Source organism: Anneissia japonica, unplaced genomic scaffold, assembly GCF_011630105.1.
Source record: "Anneissia japonica isolate Jap-2015-1 unplaced genomic scaffold, ASM1163010v1 scaffold287834_len5846547_cov211, whole genome shotgun sequence".
NCBI lineage: Eukaryota > Metazoa > Echinodermata > Crinoidea > Comatulida > Comatulidae > Anneissia > Anneissia japonica.
In genome coordinates this window covers 4,702,839-4,714,546 of record NW_022704992.1, presented here as the reverse complement: position 1 = coordinate 4,714,546, position 11,708 = coordinate 4,702,839, and the positions used below count along the sequence as shown (strand labels likewise).

General features: G+C 35.8%; 1 protein-coding gene across 2 annotated transcripts in view; it reads left to right on the top strand.

Annotated features, from left to right (window-relative positions):
- LOC117105051 overlaps positions 1–11,708 on the top strand; it is a 60,069-nt gene that overhangs the window by 34,512 nt on the left and 13,849 nt on the right. For both annotated transcript variants that reach the window (XM_033246059.1, XM_033246057.1), the window contains one exon: positions 9,123–9,219. In XM_033246059.1, coding sequence (XP_033101950.1) covers positions 9,123–9,219 — 97 coding nt within the window. The remainder of the gene's footprint in view (positions 1–9,122; positions 9,220–11,708) is intronic.

Below are 11,708 nucleotides of genomic sequence, written 5' to 3'. Positions count from 1 at the left end.
GGCATCGGTCCCCCGCCGGGATCTCCCCCCCCCCCGTCGGGCAAATCCTGGCGCCACCCCTGGGTGGGGCTGATTAGGGGCGCAAAGGTGAAGTGGGGGTGGCTCGATGATCAGTTGAGGGGCGCTAATTCGCACCCCTGCTAGAGTCATCCTATAATTTTACCTTTCCCCTCACTTGCAGTGTGTGAGTGGCGCCGCCACTAGTACCCCTTAATTTTCCGGAAAAATGCAATTGGTCATAAACCACATTTGTGCGCTAGATTTCCGGTTTTAAGTTCTTATCTACAAACCGAACCTTGATCGAGGAGTAATCAGTATCGATGCAACGGGCTCCAGCACTACCAGTGTTACCACTCGACAAATCTACTCGAGGGAATGTTTTAAAACGTCTCAAAACAACCAAAAAGATTGTCCAGATGTTTTAGGCGCAGGGGATACGGTATCCTCCTGAACCATCATAATTATATTAATATAGGCTGAAATATTAACGGCCCATTGAACAGTATGCCTGTAAATCATTAGAATATGAAACTCAAACATATCAATTGTTCCCGTTTTATTAATATCCTAATAGTAGTAGGCCTATATAGGAATGTTAAACAACAAAGAATTGAGATTTTTGTAATTATAAGTCTTGATATCCGTTATCTATTAAATCTTCATGGTAAAGTTTGATTCTCATTAAAAATATATACATAGTGCAACATATTGATTCCTAATGAAAGATTCAATACTTAGAGGCATGCTTTACTCTTGTTTCAATAAAGCACGATCATTATCAACTCATACGTGGGATTTGAGTGCGATATCTGTCCTGAAACACCACCCTTTTTACGTGCAGAATTATCGCGATAGCACGTACTGTACGGTACAGTATATCGTGTGTTATGTTTACCTGTATGTGACAGGAGTAGGCCTACACGAATATCGTATGCGTGTATACAAACAGTGCAACCCACCCTACATGGGATTGCTATGAAGAGTATTTACATTTTTTTTAGATTAGATTTCTCATTATTACAATTTTAATAGATGACAATTTGGTATTGTTCAATTTCAATCGATAGTCTATACTGGCTTTCACAATACACACGTAGGCTATGCCACTTGGAGATATCAGTACACGACCTTACACTAGAAACACGGAAGTACGAAGTTATAATTATTATTATGTCATTCATATGCTTGTAATTTCCACTTTAGGTTTTATAAGTAGGGGTGTGTCACGATTTGGCATGTGTCTGTAAAACATGAATACGACTATGTGCACCCACCCCGACTACGCCAAGAAGCACGTGGACTATGTACCGGTATTATACGATGCCATCACAGCAAATAATAGAATAGGCCTACATAGGCCTACTCGGATCAAAAGAGAACGCTAAAGCTATATCCAAGACGTATCCAAGTATTCACTCGTTTTTGAGTCAATGAGGCAGACCTATATATAATCAGTCAGATATTTCTCTTCGACTGACGTATTACATCAGTTACTAATATTGTTATTTCAAAACAAAAGTTGACATATCCAAGAATCTGTCCCGTTCGTGTCGAACTGCAAGCCCATCGAATTAGGAAGGCCAGCCCTAGATTTTCCTATTCTGCCCTTTTTGTTCGTAACCATTCTAACACACTTAGTTCTTGTAAAACAGTGACTTAGCATGTTCTTTAAGTATAATCCATTGCAAATGTGTTCTGCCATCCGCTTGCTATTCTACTTGTCTTTCGATTCTAATAATTAATAATTCTCCACTGATATTCTTTGTTTTGTTTTTTAAAGTTTTATATTATGTCAAGTTTGCCATTTTGCTGTTTTACGTTGTTTTGGTGTCCTATCTCATTTCCAATTGTGGTTGAATTTGTCGGCTGGCCGTTTTGACAGGTCAAATGTTGTCCGCTTTAAAAAGAATGATAAATATAAAGAAGGTAAAGATTGCAGTGTTAAACAAATGTCTGTTGCAATTTCAAACTTTATTGTATTTTTCACTTAATTTATTGTTATTGGAAAATAAATATTTCAGAAAAAGTAATAATGATTAAAATTATTTTTAGTTTTCATTATCATTATACTATTTAATGTACTGTTTTAAATTCAGAAGAATTATTACAGTATTAGTACGCATAGAAATGTCCTCATCATAATGTTAGAATTACATTTTTATTTATAAGAATAATCAGTTATATTTAAAAAATGTATCGCCTAACATCAAAAATCATTCTAATACATTTTCTGAAATCAATCCACAGACTAATAAGAATGCTAACTTTTAATGTTCTAAAAACGCAGTGTTGTGTTATTATGCACTCAACAAGATTTCTACGGTTAAGTTAGCCAATCAAACACCGCCTAGACATCGGATCGTTTTCAATTGCGCCCTCAATTTAATATGAAAGTTCTGAAACCGCCGTGGTTCAGCGCGAACACAAGCTATCGCCAGTTCAGCCGAAGATATGACGCTTTAATCGGATTTGAATTTCCAACGTAGCCCGAATGGTCAAGACGCCTGTAAAAACAGCAGAATGTGCCAGCATTGTTTCACATTCAAAATATAGGCCTATTGTCGTAGTTTAAATTTTTTTTTTTTTTTTTTTTTTTTTTGCTGCGAATATTAACCGCTCTGTTAATTGAATCAGGTATAGAACTTTAATAACTACATGGAATGCCAGGTTAACTTCCAGCGGCTCTTTGTCACATGAGTCACAAATCTGAACCCACGCACTCGGCACATAATGTCCACTGCACGGCGGCCTGTACTAGACAGATGGCATGCCCACATGTTTTTCGCTTATCCCCTGTGTACACTTAACACATGTCCACAGTCATCTTCATGCTATGCTTATTTTTAACCACACTTTAAATTTGGTTCTTTTTTCTATGACGTGATTCATGCAATTATAGTGTTAATATACACATAGTTGTTTGCCTCCGCATGATGGTTAATATAATAGCTTACATCCATAACTTATTTCACAACACACGGTGTTCCGTTGGCGAGCAATATGTTTTATATCTTTATTGTGGCAAATAGCCTATTTAATATTATTGTTTAAATTGCCACAAAATTACTCTCTCATTATGTAGAATAGCAACATTATGAGTTCAGTCTGTCTGTGGGATTCGAACAGCACTAATACTTCGTTTTTACACGTGCATTACATCATGTGCCCCATGTTTTGTAAAATCGTGAAGACACCTACCTCTTGAAATTACAAAACATTTTCATTAGACACAAAAATAGTGCTGTTGTGTTTTCCTCTAGAAATTCCTGCATGGTTCAAGTAAAATATAATACACCCATCATAATGAATCTCTCTGGGGAGTTAAATTTAACAACTGACCAATCAGATCAGAGGATACACAAATGTTTACGCTGTCGTTTTGGGAACCTTGGCAACTTCAAGCGAGGCTTAGCGGGAAGGTCCATGGTATGCGTTATTGCTGAACAATTACTTTAATTACATTTAGATTTTCAAGGAGAAGTTTTGATATATTTTACTGAGAATGTGAATAACTTACTTTTAATTTCGTTTAAGAAAGTATAATTAATACATGCTTTAACCTAATGATGACATAAGATAAGATAAGATACACTTAATTAATAAAAATTAATAAAAATATAATAAAAATACAAATAATAATAAAAAAATAATAATAAAAATAAAAATTAATTAATTAATTAAGATATACATAATTAATGTCGAAATATTAGAATGATCGTCTCCTGGAGTCCCTGCAAAGTAGTCAATATTTGGTAATCCTGAATTAGTAGCTGCTGTTCTGAGCATATTTGGTACGGTGTCCAGGTTTTGTCATCACTGAATAATAGCCTAGATGTTTCACTGAATTGCTAGCATAAATCGTCACACACTCGGCCACATCTTTATTCTGGACAGCAATAATGTTTGGATATTGGGATGTTACTGATGTTTTAAAAAACGATGTTTTCTTAGGCCTAGAACAGGTACGACTACAGGATTAGTTTGTGTGTTATTCGTACTAATTATGTCCTAGATCTAAAAGTATATTGGAGTACCAAATTTACTTATGTTTAAAGATGTACCGGTACTCTCTGTCAATAAACCGGTGAAACCTCGTAAATTCAATTACAATTCTGAAGCTAATTTAAAAGAAGGCATAATCCAAGATAGGCTCGTATTAGGCCCAATACAGTGGTGTAAAGAGGGCTTGAAAATCTCGTCAGTCCATCTTTTAAGAGCCTATGATACTGAATGACTTAATTGAAAAATGTAGGCTTCCGATACTTGTTTACATAATTATTGTTTTACTTGGGAGGGCCTACTACAAGTAGGGAATTCCAAAGCGATGCTTAAGAGCCCTTTGTGCATGGGCTCTCATTGAAGTTTATACTATGACTTAAATGCCATAAGATGAAAGATTTAGAAAATGGAATCACTTTTTTTTTTTTTTTTTTTTTTTTGGTCGGAAATCAATGCTTATTAAAACGTTAAATACTCATCAATAAAGTAAGTTCACAATACCTGTACGTACCACAAACACATCAAACATCATTTATACATTGAGTACCAGTCAATCTAAGATATATATTAATTGCTAAACTTAATTTATCATAAGATGATCCGTAATTATCTAGTAGTGGTTCGTTTTGAGTTTTTCTGTTTCTATCATGGTTTCTAGGATGCTTCTGAGCCAGATCTTAAACAACTATTCTTGGCACACTGTTCTGATACTAATTCCAGTTCCTCTTAAGTAATTTAAAAAATTTATTTTACAGCGGTAGTGAACCACGAGTGGCCTGTTAGTGTTAAAGAGAAAAATATATTGTAATACGGGTCATCGCAGATTTTCCCCAGGTCTTCAAAAATCCTACCGGCGGCTTTCAGTCTGTGTTGCCCATATTGTAAAATGTATTAACTGTACTCACATATTTAACCTATTTGCACTTTACTTAAGCCATAGCTGGCTGTTATATCTGGGGTGGTCCTGGCCTAGACAGCCTTAAACCAGGGTAAACTAAATCATTTTTCTAGTCTACTTGTAAAAATGCGTGTTCTTCTCCCAAGCGTGAACCATGGAAGGTCACAGTGTGTTGTTTATGTCTGTATTATTTTACTATTATTTTACAGGTCAATGCTTATTTGTTATGTAAATGCTTATATTTAGGTGCTAAATTTACTTTCCGTCTGTGAAAATTCATTATTGAGGCCTATTTAATACCGAAAAAACAATCGCTACAGGCCTATACATAAATGAAGTAAATAAATAAACATTAAAAAATAAATACAAATAAAAAAGAAATCAAATAAAAGATGCTGGTATAAAACAAGCCAAATCATTCAACCAGCCATTTGAGAGAAATGTATTCTAAATATATTTTTTACCGAATACGACGGGTAATTTTGTTCCTCTTTGTACAGTGTGTCTCACAAAATAAAATAGGCAAAATAAATTATGTGTACTGTGTCGCGCATACAGAAACATTAGGGTTCGTTAAATTTAAATTAGAAGATTACGTGCTGGTAATCAAACAAAAGGTGGGTAAGGCTTATCAAGTTTCTGAATAATATAAGGCCTAATACTAATAATTTTTTAACGCAATTAAAAACCTAGAAAGAGATACATTAAGCGTAAATATAATAATCTAAATCATTTGCCTGTACTAAAGTTAAAGAACTTTGTTTCTTTAAACACCAGCTTTATGGTTTCTTTCAATACTTCTCTATATTCTTATTTGTGATTGATATAAAATAGTGTTGAAATGTTTATATTTAAACAAAGTTTACAGTTCAGTAATTCAGAAAATCTTCCGACTGAAAATTTATCCCCTCATACATCGACAAATAAATCAGACATATGAATAAGGTTCAACTGAGACTGGGCCGACAAAGCCTGTATTTTAAGAATTTTAGAAATATGTTCGATTAAAATGTTTAAAATGCGTTAAAAGCGCCATATTAGCGCCTCTGAGCATGCGGAAGAAAAACAAGCTTATTAATCATCTTAGGTGTCGATATAGCCAAAAAGTTAGAAATTTTAAATATATGTAGGCCTAATAGTCTGTCGTTGAAAGAAAAATGTTATTCTAGTGCCAGGAACACGTAGTAAATAATTTGCCATTATTGGAAGGGTAATTTTACGGCGAATAAAAATGTCCAACATGTCAAAATACTAAATAACTTTGCTTAATAAGCAACTTAACAATAACAATGAATTATCACACTAGAGCACTGCAAGTACCGGTAGTGCTCATGGCGCTGCAGCACAAACGTCAATCCATAAAGTCAGTTTGTCTCATATGTTGATCAGTCGGTCGATCGGTCGATAATCGAATGTGTATGATATTGTTACGCCTATGCATTATTTAATCATGATTGTATCTGAAACATATCAGAAAAGAATCACGGTAAATGCGGGCGGGGCTTAGCGGAAAGGTCCATTGACAGGAACATCTTTTTTTGCTAAATGTCGAATATATGAAACTTGTAGGAGGCCGACTGAAATTATTCAATCTTACATTATAAACTTTTTGCAAGATCTGTTACTTATGCAAGTCAATATATGTCACTGAGCCAAATATTCGACGTTTCATTATTATTCTCTGAACAGTGTTGCCTTATCTGTCACCAGCACCTTGGCATTATCACAAATTACCTTTATTGGCATCATCATTGAAGACGAAAATCGATACAGAAAGTGACATCCATTTCCCTTGTCCAACGAGGATCATGCCGTCCACTCCCCCGTCTTAGCTCGACACAAATCCTGACCTCTTCAAACAATAAATATAAGCGCTTTGGGCCGGTTACACCGTAAATTCGACTCCTGGGCTTGTAATACAGTAAACCTAGTGAATTCACTAGGAATTTCGATTTTACTTACATACCCGGTACCAAGTGGGGATGAAAGGATCTACTAAGCAAAACTATAGGTTTAGTAACACCGGAACTTCATGTGGATTGGTCAACAGACACCTCCCCTTCCTCTTCAGCCTCTGCACCAGCCCAATTACACTTGATTAGTTCGTGTGGCCCGTCCGACAAATCCCTCCATCAGCACTGGACTATCCTTGGTCAAAACCCTCGGCCATTGTCGGTATAATAATGTAGTGGGATAACCCTCGGCCATTATTATTCCCCCTACACATTCGGTATAATAATGTAGTGGGATTAGCCCGATTAACCCTTCTTACACTGAGTGATAATTCCTAATTATGGTTTCACGTATTATTATTGTAGTAAAGTGGGCTTTTGAACCAAGTAAAATATTTTGCCTTTTCTGATTTAAATTAAAAATGCCTACCATAGACTTTCGAGATCTTTGTTCGGCTTATTATAAGCTATTAATGACAGCCTGTGGTCCTAATTGTCAAAATTTGTCGAATTACTTCACTAGTTCGCGAACACCGCGATTATGACTAGATTCAACTTGTTTTCCAAAGTACATTTCGGGTTCGCGCCAACCTTTACATCTTCTGGTGTCTGTTATCTTACTATTCATCTTCTTGTTGGTGGATAAACATTAATTGACAATATCCTAAACTATCATAATTATTCACAATGAACTGCCATTCTATTTAGGTTTACCTAATCGGAAGTTGATCATCTGTGTGTAGGTTTCACACTGATTGAAGGCAAGTTGAGTGACTTGGACATTTTATGATTAGTGGACGTAGTGTGTGTGTGTACGTGTGTTATGTGTTCCATATGTGTTTGTCACGTTACAGTTCGTTGACTGAAGGCAACATGACTACACCGGAAGCTTTGTCTGGAGAGGTAAAACAGAAATACTATACAAAAATAAGCGCACCGCGCCCCACTAAAAGTTTGCGTGATGTATGCGTGTAGCCTGATGACGCTGCATGTGTATACCTGAACCACAGATCCTATCCTGGATCCTCTGGAGTTACATTCCTGTAATGATTCGAGCTCTATGACATTTAATACATGTGCGAATGGAATTGAATAATTGAATTACGAATGACATATTGATTATAGACAGTTACCAACATATAAGTATGAGAAAAGAAATCAATATTACCGTAATAATAATTATATAAAAAAATTAGATCTAAATACTAAAAAACGTATATTCCCCTACTCACAGAAAGGCTAAAGGGGTAAAGAGGAAAACTGTACCAGAGCTATAAAATAAATGTGGTTATTATTTTAGCATCTGTGTAAAGATACACTGCCATGAGCCAAAGAAAAAATATTTCCAGAATTGAATTGCTTAATTTGTGTAGGCCCATTTAAATAAGTTATTAACTTAAAATTTAAAAAATTGAATATGAAAAAAAAATCCTCTGTCAAATAACGGAGAGTTATATAATACTTAAATTTTTGTATTCTCATTGCATAATATTATATGTAATTTTCGGGTAATCAGTTTACATATTTTTTTATCTACCAGTAAATCAGTGGAAACTGTTTTTTCGACCCTTTTCCTAAATGGAATAACTTACCGTATTTGATTATTTAAAATTAGTCTACAATTTGAATTGAATATTTGAGGAAATTTCCGATGTTTTTGTAGACAGCGTACGGTATCTTTAATTAAAATGATTAGAAGTGGATTCTTGAGTGGGGTCGTAGTTAAACCACCAGGCACTAACATGATGACCACAGTAGGGGCAGCGCCAGCGGGGACGGGGGAGACAGAGCCTCCCCGTAGTGGTGAGCTCCCTCCCCCGTCGGAGAGATCGTGGAGAGCTCCCTCCCCCGTCGTGGAGAAAAACCACAGTTCGTCAGGGAAACAAATGTATGTATTTTGTACATATTAGTAGACTCTAAATTGAATAATTACCGGTAAGCCTTTGAAATCCCTAAATTGTCCAAATTTTCCCCCACTTTCGAAAGATTTTGAGCAACGTCCGACCACGCTTACTTTGCTCTTGCCGGGGACTTCTGCCCCCCTCCTCCCCCGTGGAGGACCTCGGACCCGTTGGGAATATCCTAGACCCCTGGACCACAGGAAAACAGAAAACAATCAATGCACTAACAAACAATCTATGGACGAATGGTGTTGATATATAACAACTACTCTATCAATGTTGCAATGAATTAACGGGTCGGTGGATTCCATTTAACGGATCATTAATCTACCAAGTTAATTGATAAACGCATTGTTCTTTATTCTTCCTTAGGTGACGATCCGTATGCAGGGAAGAAAGCTAAAGATGTGTTACACAGCCTAAAGCAAGGATATCGGATGCAAAGACCACAACATTGTAGCCCGGAACTGTAAGTTTGACAGAATGATAGTAAATTTGGACGGATTCATCTCATCACATCGGTGATTGTGGTTTTGTGTGTCAGCTGAAGCATATCATTGGTTAGGCATATCGCTGAAATGAATTTGGCTACTTAGTTCTGTTAAGCATCATATTTCCTCTTTCCGTTAAAACATTTATGAATGATCCTTGACGTGCCAAGAAGTGTTGGTGATATGAATGAAATAATTATAAAAAGCACAAAATAGGCCTAGGTCAATATTCACCAGATAGTTGGTTCTTCTCCACAAGATTCAATTAAATGATTTACGATCTAACTACGCTTATTGCCTAGTCCACCTATGTTTACTATAGGCCTAAGGCTTACATCATTTACAGTATGTAGAATTAGGAAGACTATGAGTGAGCATGTGGCCGGGGTGGGGAGTGAGTGTTGGTAGGTAATTATTCGGCATACTTGTTAGTCTTTAATAACAAGGACTTTCAAGTTAAAAGTCATTGCTAATAACATTTCTAAATAGGTTGTGATATTTTTGTTGCATAGTTGCAATATCATTATTTTTTCTATATTAACTATTAAAAAAACAATAATTAAAAAAATAAAACTTTACTGATCTTGGAGATTTAGAACATTAGATGAAAACAATCAATACTAATTGACACTCTAAGAAGGCACCTTAAACGCTCTGGTTCAATTTACCTAGGAAGTACTGTACAGCATTTTGTTCTATTTTGCTTATAAACACTTGCATAGGATTGATGCATACAAATATGCATAATTCTTAAGTTTGCTACATAGTGTTAATCATATGTAACGATGAAATCATTATCGAATCAGTACATCAACATGTTCTGATGATACCTTTATTATTTCCCAATACACACGCCTCGTGATGTAATTCAAGCACATGACATTAGTACATACTCAGCAAATTATGTAAAATCAACATGTCTATCGAACTTGGTATTTATTTTGTTATTCAAAAAAGGCAAATTTATGAATATTTATTACATACATTTATTAGGTGTAAACTGTAGTAACTTCTCTTTACAGCAGAATAGAAATATGTTTTTTAAACGACAGGAAATTGTTTATTTTAGCTATATTGAACATGTCCGTTTACAACTCTGGTAAGGGTAGACTCAACGCCAAGGATATGTAAAGTATTAGCCTTTGCCTAATTGGTAAACTGAAAATACCTAACACATTTAGTTAATAAACAGTTCCATAATCAGGCCAAATTTTAAATTCCGAATGCTTGGAGCCCTGAATTTGTGGCCTATTCTTTTAAAATGGATAGAACAGTGGTACCAATTCTCCAAACAAAATTGATTCTACATTACTATTTTTTTATAAGAACACATTTTATAAGAACACTGAGGCTGAAATTGCTTTAAAAATAAGAACAAATTGAGGCTGAGTTAAAATGTCAAATATGTTTTTTATTTAAAAAAAAAGAAAAAAAAGAAAAAAAAAGAAAACCAACAAATGTTTAATGTACCTTGTGCAGTAGGTGACTATGTAACACCTTCTATTTAATACAGTTAGTAAAATACTGCTGTACAATAATAATTTTCTATCTTTGAAAAGTTTGTTATAAAATATTAACGAACTAAGAACATTCTGAGCATGGAATTGGTCCAAAAATAACAACACTGGGAGTCTGGGAAAAATTATACTGGTTCTTATAAAAAATTATCATTATCTACCTCTGCTGCCACATTGCCAGTCTCTAGATAATAGCCTCTTCAGTGGCGTAACGCCTATGCACTCTCATGCGGCGGTCCGCAAGGCCCCCGACCCCTAGAGGCCCACCCATATGGTCCTTGATCAATCATCCTGACCAAAAGGGTTTTGTTGATACATAACAGCATAATGTGTCTTTGACATCGACTGAAGGACATATATCATATTATATCCAGTGTGGCGGATTAAAGTGCGCCTTGCCGGCTTGGATCCCCGCTAAATTTATCAATTTTTGTTTAAATGGGGATAAAAAGAAAATTATTTTCAAAATGTTAAGTCAGTGCCATTTCTCACCACCCAGAGGTGCCAAAATCATCAATTTTATTACCTCAGTCCCAAACATGGTGGGGCTGAGGTGGTGTATGTGACACTCCATCTCTGAAAGTTCCTCCTGGTCCTCTTCTATTTCAAATTACTGGCTCCACCAATGATATTATATCATTTATTCGTCGTTAAATATATTTCGAATAATAACAATGACAAAAATGATTAAAAAACGAGTACCTCTAAAATCCCACGATGAAATTAGCGAATGACACCCAAAAGGGCCCAGCGGTGGCTCCCAGAAATATGCCGACAACGGGTCCCACATGTCCGACGGGAGGACCGACCTAAGAGGCCGACTAGCCTCGGTCTTGCTGCCGGATTAAAACAAATCTATGGACGGATGGTAGGGTTCACTTGGAGAGTTTAAAGGCCAACTCTGACAGCGTCGTACGACGCAGCTCGACGCGATTTGTTGTCGCGTCGGG